General features: G+C 36.8%; 1 protein-coding gene across 4 annotated transcripts in view; it reads right to left on the bottom strand.

The window, feature by feature from the left end:
- Positions 1-25,098, bottom strand: part of LOC150084511 (lens epithelium-derived growth factor-like) — a 316,821-nt gene that overhangs the window by 121,367 nt on the left and 170,356 nt on the right. For 2 of the 4 annotated variants that reach the window (XM_090375260.1, XM_090375258.1), the window contains exons 10-11: positions 7,653-7,943; positions 441-487 (exon numbers count right to left, since the gene is read on the bottom strand). In XM_090375260.1, coding sequence (XP_090231386.1) covers positions 441-487; positions 7,653-7,943 — 338 coding nt within the window. Of the gene's footprint in view, positions 1-440; positions 488-7,646; positions 7,944-25,098 lie in introns of all 4 variants that reach the window. The other 2 variants (XM_090375259.1, XM_090375257.1) reach the window with 1 other exon arrangement.

Raw genomic sequence — 25,098 nt, forward strand, 5'->3', positions numbered from 1 at the left:
CTCAAGGCAGCTGAGAGCAAAAAGACCTAGGGATATTTATATGGTCTGATGTGAAATTCTCTGTATATTCTTTCTGTCTATTCTATGTGTATTCTTTTTTTATATATTATTGACAGAACAACTCATGTTGTTCTGTCAGTGATATACAAGAACTTTTCCAGTAAGCACGGCCAGAGAATCATTGATTTCCTGGAATAAACTATCATCTGGTATTGTGGAAGTGGGTAGTTTTTTTTTTTTTAAACACTCGATGCTGTATAAGCTTTCTTCCTAGATCAATCTGATTTTTTAATATATGAAAGACTGACTTAAAAGTTGAAATATACAGTAACTGTGAATAAAGCTAAACACATAAAATGACCCATGAGTACATCAAAGTTGGTGAAGGGAGTTGAAATTGGAATAAAAAAATTAAGATATTAAATTAATGTTATACCTACATTTTCGAGCGAAGCCTTTCAAAATCAGCACTCTCTTCACTCGCACTCTGAAATATTATAAGGAAAAATCTTATAGAAAAGCACATCATTATTAATAAAAAAGAATGAAATGTTTCTAGAGTGTGTACTGCACAGCACTGAGCACAGAATATGAATTTTTCATTAGGCCACGTGCTGAAAAATATCTTCGATAACTTTTCAGCACATAGCTAAAACAAAATAATTAATAATTCATAATAAACATAATCCATAATTATGTTTTGAAATGAAATGAAACAAAAAGTGAAATTACAAGAAACAGCTTAGCATTTTCTATATACAATGATATACTTGAGAAAGTATTCAACTTGTCATAAATAATTTTCAATGTATGTATTACATAAAGTTTTCACCGATAAGCCCATACAATTTCACCAATAAGCCCATTTGCCCAATTTATCTAGATCCTGCTGCAGTAGCATACGGTCTTTACTGTCATTAACAACCCTGCCAACCTTTGTATCATCTGCAAACATCGACATTAAGCCTAATATACCTTCATCAATATCATTGATGAATACACAAAGCAACAATGGGCCCAGCACTGAATCCTTGGGAACTCCACTAATAACATTAGTCCACAAAGAGCAGTGTCCATTGATTACCACTCTCTGTCTTCTCCCACTCAACCATCCCTTTATCCATTGCAGTAACTTGCCAATAATGCCACACTGCTCCAATTTGTGCAGCAGTCTTCCATGTGCAATAGTATCAAAAGCTTTCCTGAAATCCAAGTATATGATATCAAAACTACTTTTTGCATCCAGTTCCTTTGTGACCACATCACAGTATCCAACCAAATTAGTCAGACAAGACCTCCCCCTTTAACAAACCCATTTTGTGTCTTAACTATTACTGCATTCTTGTCTAGGTGATCCTGCAAGGCTTCCTTAACCAGTGACTCCATTATTTTTTCTGGAACACAAAAACTAACAGGTCTATAGTTGCTTGTGTCACCTTTCAAATCAGTTAATCCTCAATCATTAATCATTAATAAACACACTGTTTTTTTTCCACAAAGTCACCATCATTTTCTATGCACTTCCACCACCTGAATCAGTCATTGTATTCCAATCCTGTAAAATTTCTTACTCTTGCTCCAGAGGGCTTTGCAAACGCTGTGCTTGAGCTGGTCGTCTGCAAAATGGGTTCCACAGAGTGCATCCTGCAGCGGGCCAAAAAGGCAATATTCAAAAGGTGCAAGTTCCAGGCTATGAGAGGGGGTTAGGAAGAATAGTGCACCCCCATTTTGCAATGGTCTCCATTATGCGCAGACTGGTGCGGGGTGTGCATTGCCATGGAGAAGAAACTTATTAAGGTTTTTGTCTGGTTGACCTGTACGGATGCGGGCTGTCCACTTTTTGAACGTTTCCACATATCGATTGAGTTGATTGTGGTGCCACACTCCAAGAAGTCCACAAGCAAGACCTCATCTTTGTTCCAAAACACTGTCGCCATGACTTTACTGGCAGAAGGCTATTTTTTGAACTTCTTTGGTGGTGAATTTTAATGGTGCCACTCCATCAACTGTCTCTTCATTTCAGAATCATAGTGGTCACAACCCAGGTTTTGTCATCTGTGGATATGCGTGAAAGAAAAACATCTCCTTCACTCTCATAGTGCTGGAGGAATTCCATACAGATGATTTTCCGAGCTTCTTTGTGCTCATGTGTCAGGATTTTTGGGACCTGCTGGGCACAAATCTTGTTATAGCCTAGTTCCTTTATGATAGTTATCACAGCAGGTTTCCCTATACCTATGGCACTGCACAATTTGCGTGTTGTGATGTGGCAGTCCTCTATGATCAGTATGTCGATCTGGCTCTTGTCACTCACATTACTGGCTGGCCGCTTCGGGGCTCATCGACAATGTTACTTTCCCCCCACTCTAAAAGTGTCTTACCCAACATCTAACTGTACTCACATGTACAGGATTGTCACTATGAACATTTTTGAGACGCATATTGATTTGGATAGGCATGACTTCTTCCTTGGTAAGAAATTCAATCACCACTCTTTGCTTGATACATATATCTAACATCCACCATTTTGAACTATCCGAGTGCTGCACTCACCAGACCGATCACAGCATCACTCAGTATGGTGAAACTAGAGACTTCTAGTGATCATTCAGTGACAAGCAAAATGATCTACAACACCATATTTGAAAGTAAAAAATTAGGTGGCATTTCATACTGGACCTCGTCCTTTTTTTTTTTTTTTTTTTTTTTGCAAATTCATTATTTCAATTTCGTTCAAGAAACCTGTTCTCTGAATAGTATTGGATGACAAATCATTTTTCTAAATACAATTAAATTTAAGTTAAAGTTAAATGATATGTAACTTAACACTTCCAAAAATTCAGTTAAGCAACTTGCTATCTGTGAATTCTATTTGGATTCAGCAATCTTTTGAATGCGGTAAGGAAATATGTTTTGGTCTTTGGAATTCAAGAGAGAAAGTCAACTGGTTTACACAAAAACTGCCCAATTTACCAAACTGATTTATAAAGTCATACAGCTTGTGCTATGAATGTATTAAATATATGGAATTTTAACATTTCGTTGGTTCACATCAGCATACAAATCACCTCAATAGCAAGATGTTGGTAAAATGCACTTTATTTAATTTATTTTTTTTTTAACCCATGTATAAAAAAAAAAAAATTATTACAGTATAGTTTGCTGTGTTAACCTGTTCTGACATTCATCATATAATGTTTCTGCACTTGTCGTTCATTGGTCTTTTGTAACTGTTACCAACAGGAAAGACTACGTTTACTAATTTATTGATGGGAAAGGCAGTATTTTAGCTTATATTTCTAGACTATTGCAACACAAGTTGAGTTGAAAATCCATAATTTGTAAAGGGCTATCTTGTCTGACAATTTGGATACTATGATGCAGTAACAAAGGAATTGGATGTAAAAAATTATTTTGATACCATATACTTGGATTTCTTTTGATACTGTTGCACATAATAGACTGCAGTACAGTGTGGCACTAAGGAAAAGTTACTGCTATGGATAAAGAGATGGTTGAGTGGGAGAAGAGAGTTGCTATCAACAGACACTACTCTTTGTGGATTAATGTTATCAGTGGAGTCCTGCAGGGTTCAGTGCTCAGTCCATTGTTGTTTACTGTATGTATTAATGATATTGATGAAGGTATCAAGCTTAATGTCTAAGTTTGGGGATGATATTAAGATTGACAGGGTGGTTAATGATAGCAATGACAGTATGATACTGCAATAAGATCTAGAAAAATTAGGCAGTTGGGCTGAAAAATGACAATTGAGGTTTAACATTGCAAATACAAAGTACTGCCCATGAATAGCAGTAATCCCAGATTAACATACCAACATGTGTTACTTCACTGCGTAGTAGAAAATGAAAAAGACCTGGGGTAATTGTGCAGTTGGATATGAAGTTCTCTGAGCAGTGCCGACAGGCTGCCAGGACAACACATGGGGTTTTGTCTATGACATACAGAAATTTTACTAGCAGGGATAAGGTGGTGATTACTCCACTGTATAAGGGAATGTTCACCTTGAGTATTGTATACAGGTCTGGAGACCTCAATTTAGGAAGGATGTAAGGCTGCTGGAATGAGTACAGAGAAGGGCAACAAGATAGTGAGGGGAACAAAAAAGTGCTCTTAACAAAAAAGGCTTCAGTTCTGCAAATTGCAACTAGGCACCTGCAAGGTGATCTGACTGAGGTGTTTAAGGCTTTGAATGGTTTGAGCAAGCTCAATGCTGATGGGATTCTTCCTCTTCCTCAGTCAATGCATATGCAGGGGCATAAATTCAAATTGAGGAAGGATGGTTGCAGAATAAATGTGTGGAGGTTTGCCTCTGGCCAACAGGTGGTTGATTGCTGGAAAAAGTAGCATCTGATGTTATGAAAGTGGACAGCCTGAATAAATTCAAGGAAGAACTAGATAAACTGTTGGAGGAGCTGGATAGGTGAAATGGGAAGTTTTTTTTTTCCCCCTAATGCTATTTAAGCTTGCATTCTTGCATCATTTGCCACTACTAATACTAAGATTTTTTCAGACCTCTACAGCAGAAAACTATATTTTCACTTCATTAACTACCTCTTCATCAGTCTGAAAGTGAGATGTCAGGAGAATAAGGTGGGTACTACAGATTTTCAAAACCACAGCTAATTACAAAATCCATTGTGAGAGCAGTCTTGTGAGCAGGAGAGCATTTTGACTATGAGGCAAATACCTTTGCAAACTTCCCACATCTCTTCAACTTGACAGAATCTTTTACCTTTCAACCCAACAGACCAGTGATGCCGTTGCCTTTTGGGAGGTAATATGTAAGGACAATATCTTTTGCATCCCAGAAGACTGACATTACCTTTTTGGCAGACAATTAAACCTTTGTTTTTTGGGGAGTTGGTGATTATAAATGTTTCCATTGTTTGTTTATCTGCCACCACCCCCACACTGGGTGTTAGTGATGTACAACAGCATTCATCCGTCATTGCAATTCACTCAAAAAATAAATAAATAAATAATAAAAAAATAACATTTTCTCTACAAAGCTCTAACAATTGTGAGAGCTTTTGTGAAGGTATCAACAATCTTTGAACTCATTAGGCTGCCACCTTAAAATACATGCAGGAACTCAAGCATTATGGTGTAAACAGATGCATGGCTAATGTTCACTTCATTTGCAAAAAAAAAAAATTGTTTTTTGGGGAGTTGGTGATTATAAATGTTTCCATTGTTTGTTTATCTGCCACCACCCCCACACTGGGTGTTAGTGATGTACAACAGCATTCATCCGTCATTGCAATTCACTCAAAAAATAAATAAATAAATAATAAAAAAATAACATTTTCTCTACAAAGCTCTAACAATTGTGAGAGCTTTTGTGAAGGTATCAACAATCTTTGAACTCATTAGGCTGCCACCTTAAAATACATGCAGGAACTCAAGCATTATGGTGTAAACAGATGCATGGCTAATGTTCACTTCATTTGCAAAAAAAAAAAAATTATAGTCACACATTAGTCTTCAAGAACTAGCTGTTCTGCTTTAACCACACTGACAGAGTCTGTGGCTGAGGTGGGTCGTCTCTCTCTTGGGTCATTATGCACACTGCTTTGCCCACACCTGGACTGTCTTTTCCAATTTTTCAGAGATGTCACATAAGATGAGCAATCCTTCCCATATACAGCTTTCATCTGCTCTGTCATCTGTTTTGCTTCTTTGCCTTGCAAATTATATTTTATAATGGATCAGCCCTCAACCTTCTGTAGCATACCACCCACCTCTCACTATATTCATGTCTCTAGTTTAGTAACAAATCTAAGTTCTATCAAAACAAATAAATGTACATTAACTTATTAGATGGTAGTGCGTGCACACACACACACACACGTGCCCTAATTTAATATTTCTACTAAATACTTATTGGCTGCCACCCATAGATATTCAAATTAAACTCCCTTCCTACACAACAACTTAACCAATACCTAACTCCACCCCTTCTAACTATGTAGATCTGTCTATAGCATTAGCAACACTACATTGGCAAAAGTATAAATTTCTATAATGTCTGGTTAAAGCGTACTTGTTAAGTGTAACAAAGCTTGAATAGAATTTTATTTTGAGGGTAAACTTGCTGCTTAAAATAAATTCACAAATCTTTCTTCAATGGATAATTAATCAGGGTTAAAACACACAATAAAATGATCAAGGTAAGTAATATGGTGTTTTGATTATAATTTAATTTTTTTTTTTTTTTAACTAGACTGCCCAATTTAAAAACTAACATACAGATGTTTATCAGAAAAAGAGGTCATTCTAGAGAAACATCAAAACACAATCAACTAAAATGACAATAGCAATTAATGCTTAAAAAAGGGAGGGTTTATACTTCATTACTAAAAACTGACAGCCTTTCAGGTTTGCTAACCTTTAAACTTAGAATACTTGCTCAAAAGTTAAATGGTATCCTCATGCCAAAATAACTTTATACAGCAAATGGTAAAAATTTAAGAGAACTTTAGTGGAAGCAGCAAAAGAAATTTGCACAAAAAAAGTTTGTGAAGACAGCCAATTTAAAATAACATTGTAGATCCAACAAGTTAAAGAGGCAGCCAAAGAAAAAGAAAAAATGTTAAGAAATTTTAGAGAATAAAACTAGTAACACATAACTTAGCCTTTTTATATTATATTTTTATCTATTCATATTATAATATAACATATGAGGGAACATATATGTGTGAAAGATGCCAAAGAAAAATCATAGTAAGATTTTGAAAGAAATGTGGAAATAACAAGTAATAGGAAAGTGAAAAAATGTTTTACTTTGCTAATAGAATGAATATTTAACTATTCAGATAATGAATATTTAAGAGTGTAGACTAATTTTTGGAACAAGTTAGTGGTTTTGTAACATTGGAACATTCTTTAATGAAGAAAAAACATTAGATGTAACATACACAATAGAATTAGAAATGCCAGTTAAATAAATATTGCTGGAGAAAAATAGAATTATTGTTTATAACATAACTTTTAAGTCTATTTTAACCTATAGAGCTAAAAGCTAAGTAAGGAATAAAAGAACTAATCACAATGTTTAAGCTTCAGAAATGAGAGATTTAAGAAAAATACATGGAACTGGAAGCAACAGAAAGACTATTTACAAATAAGGAAATAAAATTGAAGAGACAAACTTGGTCTGGGACAAGGGAAATTAACTAAACAGATATTTGAATGTGTCATAGTCTAGAAATAAAAAACAGTAATAGGTATAGAAGCTGATCAAGAAGAAAGTGCATCACTGGTGTCAAGGAAGCATTAGAGGAAAGCATTAGATTTTAAGCTCTTTGACAAGAGCTTAAAATCCAACAAGTAGGATAGTAGAAAGGAAAAGAGTGAATGGAAGGCTGATAACCCAGGAATGATTTGTATGGTTTATGCCAGCCAGGTATAACACACTTCAATGTAAAACAACTTTATATTAAAAATAAAAATTATATTACTCCTGCTCAAATGGTATCACAAGAAAAAACATTGAAAAACTTTGGGATTAAAAAAAACATTTATTTTATGGTGATATAACAAATCTTTCAGAAACTATGTACTACAAAATAAAAAAAAAAAAACAAAAAAAATTAATAATAAAAAAAAAAAAAAAAACACACCCTTACTTTGTCACTACCACTAACTGCAGTTGTTTCATTCACATCTGGCTTCTTTCTTCTATCTCGCTTTCGTTTAAATGAAGTATTTTTAGAATTTTTCTCCTCCTCTTCTACTGCTGCTGCTGGCTCAGAAATCTGATTTATGGTGGCTACATCTTCTTTTTCCTGCCCTTTTGAGTTCTGTTCTTCCTTTGTTTCATTTTGTTCTTCGGGCCGTTTCATTGCAGACTTCCGTGTTACCTTAGCAGATTTCGTAACCATTTCTTTGTTTGATAGTTTTGTGTAATTTTTTTTTTCCTACATAAGTAAAAAAATTTAAATACAAATAAGTTCTACAGTTATCATATGAGACAAGTAACAGTTATCATTTTATGATAAAATAAATGAAACATTTATTATCATAAAAGTAGAAAATTTTAAATGCTATTTATTTGAACTCTGGCTTAGGTTAATTAAAGTCAGAAGGCATATTATATTTGTAAGTTCTGTTCTCAGGCCAGTACAGGTAACCCTCATATAACACGGTAGTTTGGTTCCTACAAAATCTTGTGTTAAGCGAAACCGTGTTATATGGACTAAGAACCAGTACAAAAAGGGAGGTTACGTTCCAAAAGCTAACAAAAATACACCATTTTTTTTATAACTATAGGAAACTTAATTTTTATAATAGTAATAACTTAATATTTTAACTTTATATTTTTACAATAGTAGTAACTTAAATAGTAATAACTGAACAAACGTCTTGCTTTACAAACTGTGAAACATATATATCAGATAATGTACGTTCATTTAATTTTCTTCCTTTTCATCACTGCTAAGCACAATCAAATGAGAACATTTTCTCGGTTGCAGAATATCATCACCTTCTGAACTTTCTTCTGCAGCAGCTAGATTTCGTGTATCTTCTGCTTTCTTTAAAAAATCAGTAATCTGGGTTTGTTTGCTTTTGCTTGATAGATCTTTGTAAATTTCATGGTATGGAGCTAAAAATTTTTGAAGCTCCCTTTTTGAACTTTGTGCTCCTTTCAGTAGAAGGATCTACATTCAAAAAATATGATTCTAATTGCTCGGATCTCATGATTCTAATATGATTCTAATTGATTCTAAAAAAAAAAAAAAATCACACCATTCCCTGCAAATGCCTGACCAGTTCCTCCTTAAATTTATTCAACCTATCAACTTCCACAACGACAGATGGAAGTTTGTTCCAGCAATTAGTAAAATTTGGAAGCTCAGAATTTTCATCTGCGCTATCATCCTCTGAATTGATTTGGTTTACCTCTGATGCCATTTCCACCAAATCTGCTTCGCCAGCCTCTTTTTCTACCAGTAATTCGCGAATGCCTTCAGTAGTCATGTCATCAAATCCTTTCCCTCCTACTGACTTAGCAAGTTCTACTATTGCACCGATTCCATTTTCTGCCGGTTCAACCATATTTCCTGAATGAACTGACTCTAGCCATACATTTTTCCAACACACATTTAATGTTGATGGTTTTACTTATTTGAGCAATAAAGCTGATTCCGATACAGTCCACAATTGAAAAATATTTCCATGCCTCCATCACTTCAATAGATTGGGAATCAATTTTTTCCAAAATCCATTGTAATGATTTTCTGATGTAATGAGCTTTAATGGTAGATATAATACCTTGATCCAATGGCTGAATTAAAGAAGTTGTATTAAGTGGTAGGAACATTACTTCAACGTTTGGATGGCCTAGCACGTTGTCCAATAGTAATAAAAACTTTGAAATCTAGATTTTTCTTTTTTTAAATACTTTTCCACAGCTGGAACAAAACAAGTTAGAAACCATTCTTTAAACAAATCAGTAGTTTTTTTATTTGTTTTCTCATATACCGGTAACATTTTTTTTTATATACTGGTAAAGCATTTTTATTTACACCTTTCATTACATAAGGATTAGAGGATCTATAAACCATCATAGGTTTTATTATGCAATCTCCTGATGTGTTACTGCACACAAGTAACGAAAAGCAGTTTTCAAATCGCTCAAACCAACCTTTACTGGCAACAAACTCCAGGTTAACAGAAGATTCTCTATTTTCTTTTAAATGGTTATAAATTTTTAGTGCTTTTGTTTAATTACGTTAATGGGATCCATTTTTTACTGCTATCGTCAATCCAAATACTCAGTGCTTTTTCCATTTTCTCAATTATTGGTGCTCGGGAATGAACTGTCATATTTACAGAAATGAAAGATCCTGTAGCAACAGCAGTTCTAATTTTCTGTTCATTTTTCTTTATGGTCCAGATAGTTGCTTCATTCTAATTTAAACTTTTTGAAAAGTATGATACCTTTTTCCCTTTTTTAAGGCAATCCAAAATTTTTATCTTTGATTCTAAAAAAAAAAGAAAGTTTCTTTTTAGCGGTGCTATTTTTGCTTTCCTTAGACATAATTTAGGGCTGGAATTTAATTCACAACAAAAAACAAAAGTTTAGTAACACATACCCAGAAAAAAATCAAATAAAAACCAAAATATCCTTACAAAAACCTTAAAAGTCATGAACTATGAACTGCATGCTTCGAAGTCACAATTTTTTATGGTCTCAAACAAGCACAGAACCCAGGAATCTCCCAAAAAATACAGCGCACCCTCGCTTTATGATTGATTCACTGTAATCAAATCACTTCATACCATTTTAAACTTTGTTTCTAATATTATCCACAGGCTAAAAAAAGTAAAGATATAAAGCACAAATTTAACTTTATTAATTTACTAATTAACAAAGTTAAAAGATACATGAAAATCGGGAGAATATTTTCCAGCTAGCAAAATAAAAATAAATTTACGCTTACATACGTACATTGATTAATACATATTCTAATAGGTACAAACTAATTGATATTTCTGCTCACTGACTTTTTTTTTTTTTTTTGTTGTAAAATTTAAAATAGTAAAAATTATATGCAATTAATAACAAAGAACAAAGCAAGCACAAGTTGCAAGTAATGAGTTTCTGAAAACTGATTTATATGACTGAATATTTGATGGAAGGGGAAACATTTCACCATAATGACGCAAAAACCCACGGAATTCAAACGATTGATATTTTTGCAAATACATGAGAAAATCTACTTAAGCATAATGAGTGGAGGAGGGTACAGCAATATATAACCAATTCCTCCTAAAAATAGCAAAAAAAAGTACACTCATGAATATCAACTTTCAAATTTCAGGAACCTCAGGAATTTGAGGAGAGATTTCTGAATTTTTATCAGGGAAAATCAGAGTTTTGAATCCAGACTTTGATCTTGATATCAACTTTCCTCTGTATATTTTACAATTTCCATATTAATTTTTGGACATATCAAGGGGGAAAGAGACTATCTTCCAAAAAACATTTCGGATCTCAGACTGGAAAAAGCAAGGTGCAAAGCAGAACTTAGAATTTGCCTACCTTCCTCAATAGAAAACTAAAAGCAACAGCCTATAAATATACTGAACTAACCACCAAGATTGCAAAACTCTATTCCATAAAAAGTTATAGGAATATCCATGAGTGCAGAAAATTGTGTGACTACGAAATAAGCAAATATTTTAGTCTATAAAAGTGGTTAACCTGGAATTAATTTTAAATATATATATGCTAAATAATGAGCACATGGAAAGAGGTAACAGAATTTCAGAGGGTAATGACAGTTGGATGGCGTGTAGAACAAAGGTCTCCACAACAAGCAGTGTGCTGAAGAAATTATGACACTGTACTCAAATAACAACTAAGAGGAAAAAATCCTGCCTGATAGGAAGAGTTATGCTTTGAAATCTTAAAGAATCTTAATTTGAAGATGTGAATGGCCACAAGCAATGTTACAAATATTTCCACATGTAGAGGGATGCTAATGTGGGGTCCCCCAGGGTTCAGCGTTGGGTCCATTGTTGTTTTCTGTATTTATCAATGATATTGATGAACTTATATCAGGCTTAATGTCTAAGTTTGCATACGATATAAATGTAGGCAGGATTGTTAATGACACTAATGACAGTACGCCACTGCAACAGGATCGAGAAAAGTTGAGCAGGTGGGCTGAGAGGTGGCAACTGAAGTTTAACATTGACAAATGTAAAGTACTGCATATGGGTAGCTTGTTTGTTCGGGGATTTATTAGGTGCATCGGCAACTATGGCCATAGTGTGCCATACATATCATAAGTATGTATGCTATTTCTTGTCAGACAGAGGTAACTGCAAAAAAATAGTACCAGAAAGTTAGTTTTTAACTAACTAAAGGAGGTGGGTATACTTTAATCATTTTGAGAAAGGTAAAAATGCTTGAGACATTTGTTTTATTATTCAAAGGTGAAGTAAGTGTAAGAGGATCTTCTGTTGTGGCTGGAGTGTAAAGATTCTGGTGTTCTCTTGTATATTTTGTGCATTCAACAAGAATATGTTTCAGTGAAAGCACAGTGTTATCTCTCAGGGGGTATCTCTCCTCATTGAGTTTCAGTGAAAGCACAGGGGGTATCTCTCCTCATTGATAACTATGAGTGATATTTGTGTGACCTACTCGCAAAAGCCAATACTACCTCCTGTTGTCGGATTGAACTGAAGTTGGAAGGCCATCGCTCAAGGTTTGGCTTGATACTTCAAAGCTTATTGTTAGGTTGATTTTATCATGATAACTGCCAATTGGCACATGCATTTTTTCTGGATTACTGATCTATAGTCTTGATGAAGTACTTTCCACTTGTTGTCGGGTGGTAGGTGAGCCGATTTGGCAGTGCTGTCCACTAGTTCAACTAAATTATGATGTTGTTAGTAGCAGAGGACTCAATGTAGCTTACTATGCCCGAAATCCAAGCTGGGTTCGATAGGAACAGAAAAATTCCCATACCTACATCCACTAAAAAACTTCGTCTTAAACGAGCAAAACTTTGTGGTCATTTAACAGTAGGCCTGGGCTAAGAGCCATCAACCTTGCCTTTTTTTTTTTTTTTTTTTTTGATTTGGTAGTTGTTGGCGCATCGGCTTCTGTGGCCATATTGCACCTCCCAAGGTTTTTGCAGTACTTTGATCCAAGCCCGAGGCGGGAATCGAACCCGCGACCTTTGGGTTGCCGGGCAGGTACTTTACCCACTCGGCTAGCCCGGTCGGCATCAACCTTGCAGAGCGGAAAAATTTACTGTGAATGGATGAATCCAAATTTAATTTTTGGATCCAAGCATAGAATTTGAGGTGATCACCTGAGTCACAGTCCAGCACAGTGGTGTTTCTGTCTCGAACTATGGTTGCTTCTGTTTTCTGAAGTGGGTGACATCATCACAATTGAAGAAATTTTAAAGAAAGAAGGCTATAAAAACAGTCTTCAACACAATGCAATTTCCTCTGGACTTCAACTTTGTGGAACAAATTTTATATTACAAAAAGACAATGGCCCAAAGCATAAATCTAAGCTGTTTTTGGATCATTGGGCCAACCAAACAACAGGAGGATTTATTGCATATGATGTAACCACTCGAATTGCCTAACTTAAAATAGAGCTTTTCTATAAGTCTGCCCGTTCACAAAATTTCTGACGTGCAGACGTTGCAGACCACTTGGAATAATGCTAGTCAAAACACTATTATAAAATTAATTGCAAGAATGCCACATCTCTGTAAAACAGTGATAAAATCTTGTGGAGGATATTTTGATGAAAAATCAGTATAATTGTTAATATTTTAATCATCTCCATATTTTTTGTGGAAATTTTTCAATGCTTAAGAATAATAATAATAATAATAATAAAAAAACAAAATAGTTTGTAGTGTTTTACACACACACACACACACACACACACACACACACACACACACTGGTGTTCAGAGAAAGTGCATCACCTAGGAATTTCACATTTCTAACCCTTTTTCGCGATGGTATGTTACATTAATGACTAGCATCACAAACAGAGATATAAACAAAAGATATTTATTCATAGTTAAGGCAAAGCTAAGTAATATTTCACAGGTGCTCTCAAAAGATTCCAAAATGTGTATTTGCAACCTTTATACAACAGTTTTAGTAAACATGACAATTATGGCTGAAATGTTATCAGAAGCCCTCAAGTTTGCTTCAGTTTATCATTTTAAATGGAAAACAAAATTAAAATTTCACCAGGTGCAAACTAATATTTAGTTGAACCGCCTCTGGAGCTGATGACAGCAGCACACCATCGAGGCATAGACAAGATCAATTTCTGAAGATAATCAACTGATAGTTCATGGTTCCAAACACGAATTATGGCTACCTCAAGTTCACGAAGGGTCTTTGGTTTCTTTTTAGCAACTGCAGATTTTACACAATGCCAAAAGTTCCCTATAGGATTCAGGTACGGACTGTTTCCTGGCTAGCTAACAGTTGTAATGGATTGTTCTTCAAACCATTTTTTCACCTGTAGCAAATGTAAGTACATTATTGTCGAACCTCTAATGCAGAAATAAAGCTAAAGTAACTACATAAGTGCCTACTTACACTTTTTTCCCGATAACAAGGAGCAGTCGTCCTTAAAAATGCAGTTACTTGGCAGCAATTTGTCTTGCAATATAGCCAGGTATCCATTGGCATTTACAGAACCTTTTATAACTGCAGGTGACCTACTCCGCAATATGAAATGCACCCCCCATATCATTTGGCTGGTAGGGAATTTCACTGTGAACACCATACATTCTGGATGGTATTCTTTACCACATCTACGGCGAATCGTTTATGTCTCCCATCAGAGCCATACCGGTTGAATTTCTTCTCATCTGAGAAAATAACTCACTTCAACTGCTTGAGGGTCCATTTGACATGCTCTTTACACCAAATTAATTGGGCCTTCTTCATTATTTGTGTGAGGAGGTGCTTCTTCTTACAATGACGGGCTACAAGTCCATTTTTGAAGAGGTATCTTCTTCTGACTATTACTGCACTCCACTGTTACTTGCTACTACTCCTGTATGTTCTTCCCATTCTCTTTTCAGCTCAGACAAAGAAGCTTTATGGTTTTTAAGGCTTCAAATCACAGTGCGGTTTTGGCAAAGAGACTCGCTTGCATCCGGTTTCTTTTTTCTTATCAGCAGAACCAGTGTTCTTGAGTTTCGAAATAAATCTACTGACTGTCGACTGATTACAAGACACTCTATAAGCAATAAGACAGGAAGAACATCCTTCCTCATGTAAAGCAACAATAGCACTCTTTCTTCGTGGCGTCAACTGCATGTAACTTGCCATTCTGACACAAGCAAGGAATGACTTCAACCCTTGCAGAGCGTGCTTATATATCTGAAAATAACAGCTGACGCAATATTATGTCATCACCTACACACGTCAATCTTATCCGATGCAATCTGTAAAAAATATTGCCATATACTTACTTTCTTCGGACAACAATTACAATTTTAAGAGTTGATGCACTTTCTTTGAACACAAGTGTATATATTGAACTATTGAAATTAGTCATAGCTAATTTCAAAAAATTGTTGTTATTTGGTTTTAGGAGCATTAGCAACTAACGCCATATTGCTCCGGGATATGTGGTGGTCATTCCCTGACCTTTCCACATCCTCCGTATTTGGTGGTGACAGGCTCGAACCCCGGTCTAATCAAGAAGCGTGTGCTACGCACTGCTGCTACTTCCCACCTGGCTACGGAGGCGCCTTCAAAACAATTAACGAAAACTAATGTCATATGTTGATTCCAAACTTCTAGGCAGGAGTGTATATCTACCACAGGCTTCTGTATCACCTGATAATTTACACGCATCCCATGCATTTTTCTTCTCTGCTATGAGTCTCCAGAGTTCAGCTGTCATCCATTCAGGTCTAAGCCTTGAACAGTATTTCTCAGTTCTTATAAAAAGCCTAAACTGCGGCTGTGATTACTTCCCCCAATGCTTCCCCCCTTCTCTCTCTCTCTCTCTCTCTCTCTCTCCAGTTCTTCCCCCCCCCCCCCAGCAAATGCCACTTCTCTTCATGTTTCTCTTCACCTCTTCTTGCCATCCTCTTGGTCTGGTATCATCTGTTTTCATTTCCTGTTGGTCAAATATCATCACTTAGTTCCACTACATATAGAATTTAAAAAATATACAAGACCACTGTAATCACATTTACTAAAGCAAAAGTGCTTTCCCTCACCCTTGTTCCTCCTAAAATTTATTTAACTTGCAACTTATCAACCTATCAACTTCCACGACAGATGGAAGTTTGTTCCAGCAATTAAACACCCGCTGGCTAAAGGCAAATTTTCGCACATCTATTTTACAGCTGTCTTTCCTATTTGAATTTATTCACCCTTAGGTTTGTAATCTGAGCAAGTGGAAGAATCCCATCAGAATTCACCATGCCAACCCATTCAAAACCTTATACACCTCAATCAGATCACCTCGCAGGTGCCTAGTCTCCAGCCACTGCAATTTGCAGAACTTAAACCTCTCTTGGTAAGAGGACCCCCTTCATTACCTTCACCATCTTCTTGCCCTTCTCTGTACACGCTCAAGCAAACCTACATCCTTCCCAAAATGAGGCCTCCAGACCTGTACACAGTAATCAAGGCAAGGCTTGACCATTGCCTTATAGAAAGGGATAATCACCTTTTCTCTGCTAGCAAAATTCCTGTATATCATTGACAAAGCTCCATGACCTGCTCAGGCAGCCTGTCCGCATTGTTCAGAAAACTTCAAATCTGACTGCACAATAACACCTAGGTCTTTTTCATTTTCTACCACACTAAGTGTAGTACATTCCTCTGGGGGTTACCTCTACCCATATGCAGTACTATGCACTTGTCAATGTTAAACTTCAGTTGCCACTTCTCGGTCCATCTGCCCGAATTTTCTAGATCCTGTTGCAGTAGCACACTGCCATTACTGTCATTAACAACCCTGCCAAACTTTGTATCATCAGCAAACTTCGACACTAAGCCCGATATACCTTTATCAATATCATTGATAAACATACAAAACAACAGTGGGTCCAACACCAAACCCTGTGGTACTACACTAGCATTAGTAGAGGCATATGATGCAAGAAAGCAAGCTTATTCAGCATCAGCTAAAAAAAAAAAAAAAAAAAAAAAAAAGCACAACCACTACTCCCATTTCACCCCTCCGTTCGTTCGAAATACCTGTCCAGCTGAGCCTTAAATTTGTTTAGGCTATCAACTTCAACAACAAGTGATGGAAGTCTATTCCACAAACCAATTGCCCGCTGGCTAAAGGCAAATTTCCGCACATCTATCCGACATCCGTCCTTCCTCAATTTGAATTTATGCCCTCTCAGGTGATTTTTCTGAGCAAGAGGAAGAATCCCATCGGCATTGAGCATGCTCAAGCCATTCAAAGCCTTATACACCTCTATCAGATCACCTCGCCGATGCCTAGTCTCCAGACTCTGTAATTTGCAAAACTTAAGCCTTTCTTCGTAAGAGCAACCCTTTGTTCCATTCACTAATCTTGTTGCCCTTCTCTGTACTCGTTCCAGCAGCTCTACATCCTTCTTGAAATGAGGCTTCCAGACCTGTATACAGTACTCAAGGTGTGGCCTGACCAATGCCTTATACAAGGGAATAATCACATCCCTATCCCTGCTAGAAAAATTCCTGTATATCATTGACAAGACACCATGAGCTACTCTTGCAGCTCGTCTGCACTGCTCAGAGAACTTCATATCTGCCTGCACAATTACCCCCTGGTTCTTTTCATTCTCTACCACTGTCAGCGTAGTACCACACAGTTGATACATTACACTTTGGTTACTGCTTCCCATATGTAGTACTTTACATTTGTCAATGTTAAACTTCATTTGCCACCCCTCAGCCCATCTGCTCAACCTTTCCAGATCCTGTTGCAGCAGCATAGCATCAGTAGTGTCCTTAACAACCCTGCCAACCTTTGTATCATCTGCAAACTTGGACATTAAGCTTGATATACCATCATCTATATCATTTATAAATACAGAAAACAACAATGGACCCAACACTGAACCCTGAGGAACTCCACTAATAACATTAGTCCACGTTGAGCAGTGTCCATTGATTACCACTCTCTGTCTTCTGCCACTCAACCATCCCTTTATCCATAGCAGCAATTTGCCTCCAATGCCACACTGCTCCAATTTGTGCAGCAGTCTTCCATGCGCAACGGTATCAAAAGCCTTTCTAAGATCCAAATATATAATATCAGAGTTATTCCCTGCATCCAGTTCTTTTGTGACTACATCATAGTATCCAATCAAATTGGTCAGACAAGACCTGCCCTTAACAAAACCATGCTGTGTCTGAGCTATAACTGAATTCTTGTCCAGATGATCCTGCAGTGCTTCTTTAACCAGTGCCTCCATTAATTTTCCTGGAACCGAAGTTAAACTAACAGGTCTATAATTACTTGTGTCAGCCTTTGATCCTCCTTTGTGAATTGGGGTTACATTTGCGCATCTCCAGTCTATGGGTACGTCCCCTGAGTCCCAAGAAGCTCTCATAGTTATGGCTAGGGGTTTGCTTACTTCCTTTGCTGCCTCCTTTAATATAACTGGATAGATCCCATCCACCCCGGGTGCCTTTTTTATGTTTATCCTCAACAATTTCTCCTCCACTTTCCTCTCAGTTATTAGAAAATCATCTAGCTCACTGCCAATGTTTATTTCACCTACGATATTTCCCTTCCTGAATAACTCCTCATGTGTGAATGTAGATGCAAAATACTTCTTTAGATTGTTAGCCAACTGAGCAGGATCCTCAACTGTTGAACCATCAACATCCAGTGGACCAATCTGATTCATCCCTTTCCTTCTTGAGTTTAAATAGGTAAAGAACTCTTTTCTGTTTTTCTTTGCATCCTTTGCCAAGGATTTCTCATAATCTGCCTTTGCCTGCCTAATCTCCTTTGTGACTTGGTTACAGACCAACTTATATCTATCATAGGCTTCCATATCACCCATTAATTTGTATGTATCCCATGCATTTTTCTTCTCTGCCATATGTCTCATTAGTTCATCTGACAACCATTTAGGCCTGAACCTTGAACAATCTTTCTTGGTTGGTATGTAAAGCCTGGTAGCTTCCAAGATTAGTTCTTTAATGCTTCCCATTTTGAATTTGCTGTTGGTAACATCATCAGTTGGTCCCACTGTATAGAATTTAAATACTGTCTCGGCCCATCATAGTCGCCTTTACGAAAAAAAAACCCTTCCCTTTACCTCTGATGGTAGTTACCTCCTTGAGCAAATCCCACTTCAGCACACTGTGATCACTGCCACCTAGTGGTTCATTTATCTGCAGATTCTTAATGAATGAAGAATCACCACTGATAATCAAATCAAGAGTATTACTCCCTCTAGTTGCCTCCTGAACATGCTGATGTGGAAAACAATCATCCAATATATCCACAAAAGCCTTACTAGTGTGTGAGTGACCAGCCCCCAAATTCCAGTCAATATCTGGGAAATTAAAATCCCCCATTATAAGACTCTCTGATTTACTGGCCCATTCTATTTCCCTGTACAGTATCTTATTATACTCATCAGAGTCATTAGGCCTATAGCACACTCCTACTCTCAATTTTGATTTACCCATGCTTATGTCACACCAAACTGACTCGACACTGCCATGTCCATCGATGTCGACTGGCTTCACTTCCTTGGATTTTATGTGTTTTTTTTAACTAATAGCATAACCCCTCCTCCCTTCCTATCCTGTCTATCCTTTCTGTAGATGTTGTACTCCCCAAATTCCAGTTCTGCATTCCTTATATCTGTGTGACACCATGTCTCTGATATCCCAACAATATCTGCCTTTGATGTTTTGAGCAAAACCTCAAATTCATTTACTAAACTCCTAGTATTGGTGTACACGCAAGTATACATGCACCTGTTTCTATTCTTAGCTACCCTAACACAAGCCATGTGTTTACTTGTACCGCAATGACTTCCAGCAGTCTCTGAAATATCTTGCATATTGTTTTTCAGGCTTCTGCTCATTCCAATAGAAGCAGTGCAAGAATCTCTTTCACCTCTGCCAGTGGCTACTGTTAATCTATTTGTCTTAGACTCCCCCCAAGCTAGCAGTTTTCCGACAGACCTAACACTGCCTCGACAGCATCAGCAAATATTCTTGCACCCTTTCTATTTAAGTGTATCCCATCCCTGTAGAAGCAATCTCGCCAAACTTTGTATCATCTGCAAACTTCGACACTAAGCCCGATATACCTTTATCAATATCATTGATAAACAAACAAAACAACAGTGGGTCCAACACCGAACCCTGTGGTACTGCACTAAACACATTAGTCTACAAAGAGCAGCTTCCATGATTACCACTCTATCTTCTCCCATTCAACCACTCTTTTATCCATTGTAGCAACTTACCCTTAATACAATTCTGCTCCAATTTGTGCAGTAGTCTTCCATGCACAACAGTGTCAAAATCTTTCCAGAAATCCAAAGAATATGTTATCAAAATTATTTTTTGCATCCAGTTCCTTTGTAACCACATCATAGTATCCAATAAAATTTGTCACAGAAGACTTTCCCTTAACAAACCCATGCTGTGTCTGAATTATTGCTGCAGTCTTGTCCTGCAATGCAACTTTAACTAGTGACTCCATTATTTTACCTGGGACAAAAGTTAAACTAACTGGTCTGTAATTACTCGTGTCACCCTTTGATCCCCCTTTGTGAATTGGGATTGTTTGCCCATCTCCAGTCTATGGGGACTTTCCCCCCGAGTCCAAAGATGCTCTCATAATTATGGCTAATTCTTAATGCTTAGTTCATTTGCCACCTCCTTTAATATAACTGGATAGATCCCATCCACCTCAGGTGCCTTTCCTATGTTTAACTTCAACAATTTCTCCTCCACTTTGCTCTCAGTTATTACAAAATCATTAATCATCCTGATACAGTTGGATAAACTTCTGGCATTTACCTCCCTCAATAATTCCTCATGTGTGAATGTAGATGCAAAATACTCATTCAGTTGTTAGCTATCTAAGCAGGATCATTAACAATCGAACCAGAAATCCAAGTATATTGATATCAAGTGGACCAATCTGATTCATTCCCTTCCTTTTTGGAGTTTATAGAAGTAAAGAAGTAAAGTTTTTTGGAGTAAAGAAGACCTTGCTGTTTTTCTTAGCATCCTTTGCAAAAGATTTCTCATAATCTGCATTTGCTTGTCTAATCTCCTTTGTGACTTGATTACAGACTAGCTTATATATGACATAGGCTTCTCTGTTGCCTGATAATTTATATGCATCCCATGCATTTTTCTTCTCTGCCACGAGTCTCATTAGTACATTTGACAATCATTTAGGCCTAAACCCTGAACAATATTCTTAATCGGTATGAAAGGTTAGTAGCTTCGACGATTAATTCCTTGAATGCTTTCCACTTCCCATTTTGAATTTGCTGTTGGTAACATCATCAGTTGGTTCACTGTACAGAATTTAAAAACTGTCTGAGACCACTGTAGTCACCTTTACAGAAGCAAAAGCCCTTCCCTTTAACCCCTGATGGTAACTTTATCTTTATGTAAATCCCACATCAGTACACTGTGATCACTGCCACCTAGTGGTGCCTTTATCTGCAAATTCTTAATACACGAATAATCACTGCTGATAACCAAATCAAGAGTATTACCCTGTCTGGTTGCCTCTCTAACATGCTACTACAGGTAACAATCATCCTATAAATCCACAAAAGTCTTGCTAGTGTGCGAGCGACCAACCTACAATTTCCAGTCAATATCTGGGAAGTTAAAATCCCCCATAAGACATTCTGATTTACTGGCCCACTATTTCTCTCTACAATTGTTCATTATACTCATTAGAGTTATTAGGCCTATAACACACTCCTCTTATTTTTGTTTTCCCAGTGCTTATGTTAACACAAAACTGATTCAACATTGCAGTGTCCATCTATGTCAACTGGATGCACTTCCTTAGATTTTATGTTTTTCTTAATTAACAGCATAACCCCTCCTCCCTTCCCATCCTGTCTATCCTTTCTGTACACATTGTAGTCCCCAAATCCAATTCTGCATTCCTAATATCTGTGTGACACCACATCTCTTGTATCCCAACGATGTACAAATTCATCAAATTTATTTACTATACTTCTAGCATTGGTATACATGGAAGTATACATGCACCCAGTGCTTTTTTTTTTTTTGGGACGGTACGCAACGGTACGACATACCGGCACCTTTATTAACAGTGACGTGTGACATTTGGATGCAGTGCACTTCAAAATTTGTAATATTCCGTAAATTTTTTTTCACATGTTTACATACTACTCAGATAAGCTTAAAATTATTTAAATAAATTTGCATTTTTCACTGTCTATTGTTAAGATATTTTCTATATAAAACTGTATAACCATTTTTATAATTCTAAATTACTTAGTTGAATCTCTGTTTAATTTTTTGGGGTGCGAGAGTACATGTGAACAGGCGAAGTTTTTATGGCTCCAGCAAAAACAGAAGTTTTTGCTTTTTTTATTGACTTAAATTGCCATATTAATTTATTTTTTGAGTTGCTTAATATTCCTAGTAACAATAATTTACTTTTAATTGAATTTAGATAGAGATTTTGCAGGTTATTACTTAGTATCGGTAAGGGTATCGAATCCACGTGTGGACAGGTTTTGCAGTTTGGTAGGGAATTTCACTGTAAACACCATACAGTCTGGATGGTATTCTTTACCACGTCTACGGCGAATTGTAGAGTTTTTAATTTTACATAGCCACTTTATTGACTTAATTGTTAGATTAAAATTATTTTCTATAAGTAGCTTACAGACCCAGTCAAGCTCTGTGGTTTATTTTGAATTTAGATAGCGTGATTTGGAAAGTAAATAACACCTTGTGTCTGTAGATTAACCGTTCGTAACTTGTCGTCATTGTTATACGATACAACACGTGCTAGCGTAAGGTTTAACAGAAAACTAGATAGCTTAACGTTTAACGGAAAACTAGATACCTTAAGGTTTAACAGAAAACTAGATAGCGAGTATAGTAGTATCAATTAATCAGTAAAATTTATTAATCTTATTAAATTTCATTGTCAATTGAATTGTACTTTTTTAACTAAATAAATATAGCGACCTAGTTATTACAAACGTAACATCATAAATTAATACATATAAGTGGACAGGAGATAAAGTCATATAATGTAACACGGAGATAATATTCAATACCGAAATACACATATATAGTGTTATAACTGCATTGGGATATAGGTTTACGGTTATATTTTGTATTGGAATTTTATTGAACTTGAATAAAAATCATGACTCAGACCAGAGCAGCAAAGCAAAAGGCTCAAACAAGTGGAAGTGCTGTGGCTCAGAGGCGAACTGAGGGGGGCGGTTGTCCTCTGAATCACAGTCTATTGAAATGCACTGCTTGTTTGATGTTTGTGGAGCAATCAGGAACGGGACATGATATTGTCAAGGGGAATGTCTTTGTGTGCGCAATGTAAGGAGTGCGAGGAAATCATTCGCCAACGCGGCATTGTTATGGGCTTATATGAGAGCTTGAAGGACAGGGTGGATGCCCTTGAAGGATTTAAATTGAGGGGCCCATCAAGCTCTCAGCTGCCCACATCAATGGCACTTCAACTTCAGGCAAAACAGCGGCAATACCCAAGGCAGAACGTGCTAGTCCCACAGGAACTAGCTGTTGTTGTAAGTGACTATTTTCAGGGAAACACGGAATATACTGTGCAAGACGGATAGGTAGAACAGGACCAGAGTATGTCTGGCAGGGGCAAAGGTTGATGAGGTATATCTCATCTTTTAAGGGCACAAAAGGTGATATTAAATAATAAATTTTCTGTTTATACTCCGGGACGACCAAACGGTCAGAGGAGTTCACAAGATAGACAGAATACAAGAAACAGCACCGTGTTCAGTGGTCACGGGCTTGAACCCCGGTCACTCAAGGCACGTGTACTTATGCACCCGTGCGCCTAACCACTAGGATATTGTTCTACAAGTTGGCACTAATGATATTAAGAGTAGGAGACCGGCAGAATTACTTAACAAGTAGAAGACAATGCTGAAAAAAAGCCGTGAGTTAGGGTTGAATTTCAAAGTGTCTGCAATTCTGCCCAGACACGATAGGAAGGAGTATATGATGAGAGCCTTGTCGATCGATTCAGCCCTGGAGAAATTGTGCAAGGCTCAAGGGGTAGAATTTTTCTCAGCCTGGTCTGTGCTTGTTAACAGAAGAGACTGCTTCTACAGGGATGGGATACTATCAAGGTAGAGTTAGACGGGTTGGAAAACTGCTAGTTTGGGGATATACATGGACTAATAGATTAATAATAGCCGCTGGAAGAAGTAAAAGTGATTCTTGCACTACTTCTATTGAAATGCAATTGAGCAGCAGCCTGGAAAGGAAGACAATGGGAATTTCCAGGACTGCTGGGAGTCACAGTGGAACAAGTAAATACATGGGCTGTGTTATGGTAACTAAGACTAGAAACAGGTGCATGTATACTTGCATGTACATCAAGGCTAGGAGTATAGTTAATAAATTCGATGAGCTTGAAGTGCTAGTCAAGACATCAAAGGCAGATATTGTTGGGATATCAGACATGGTGTCACACAGACATAAGCAGTGTAGAACTGGAATTTGGGGAAGTACAATGTGTACAGAAAGAATAGACAGGACAGGAAGGATGGGTTATGGTGTTAGTTAAGAAACACAAAATCAAAGGAAGTGGATCCAACTGATGTGGGTGGACAATGCAATGTTGGGTCTGTTTGGTGTGACATAAGTACTGGGAAAGGAAAAATGAGTAGGTATGTGTGTTACAGGCCTAATGAATCTGATAAGTATAATGAGCAATTGTGCAGAGAAATAGAGTAGGCCAGTAAATTAAAGTGTCTTATAATGAGGGATTTTAATTTCACTGATATTGACTGGAATTTGTGAGTTGGACACTCACACACTAGCAAAGGATTTTGTGGATTTATTGGATGACTGTTTTCTACAGCAGCATGTTTGGGAGGCAACTAGAGGGAGTAATACTCTTGATCTGATTATCGGTAGTGATTCTTCATGCATTAAGAATCTGCAGATAAAGGAACCACTAGGTGGCAGTAATCACAGTGTGCTGAAGTGGGATTTACTCAAAGAGGTAACTACCATCAAGGGTAAAGGGAAGGGTTATAGCTTTCATAAAGGTGACTATGGTGGTCTGAGACAGTATTTAAATTCTATACGGTGGAACCAGCTGATGATGTTACCAACAGCAAATTCAAAATGGGAAGCATTCAAAGAATTAATCTTGGAAGCTACTAGGCTTTTCATATCAACAAAGAAATATTGTTCAACATTTAGGGCTAAATGGATGTCAGATGAACTAATTAGACATGTGACAGAGAAGAAAAATGCATGGGATACATATAAATTAACAGGTGACACAGAAGCCTATGATAGATATAAACTTGTCTGTAACCAAGTTACAAA

Source organism: Mastigoproctus giganteus, chromosome 6, assembly GCF_048544385.1.
Source record: "Mastigoproctus giganteus isolate SK-2022 chromosome 6, ASM4854438v1, whole genome shotgun sequence".
Taxonomy (NCBI): Eukaryota; Metazoa; Arthropoda; class Arachnida; order Uropygi; family Thelyphonidae; genus Mastigoproctus; species Mastigoproctus giganteus.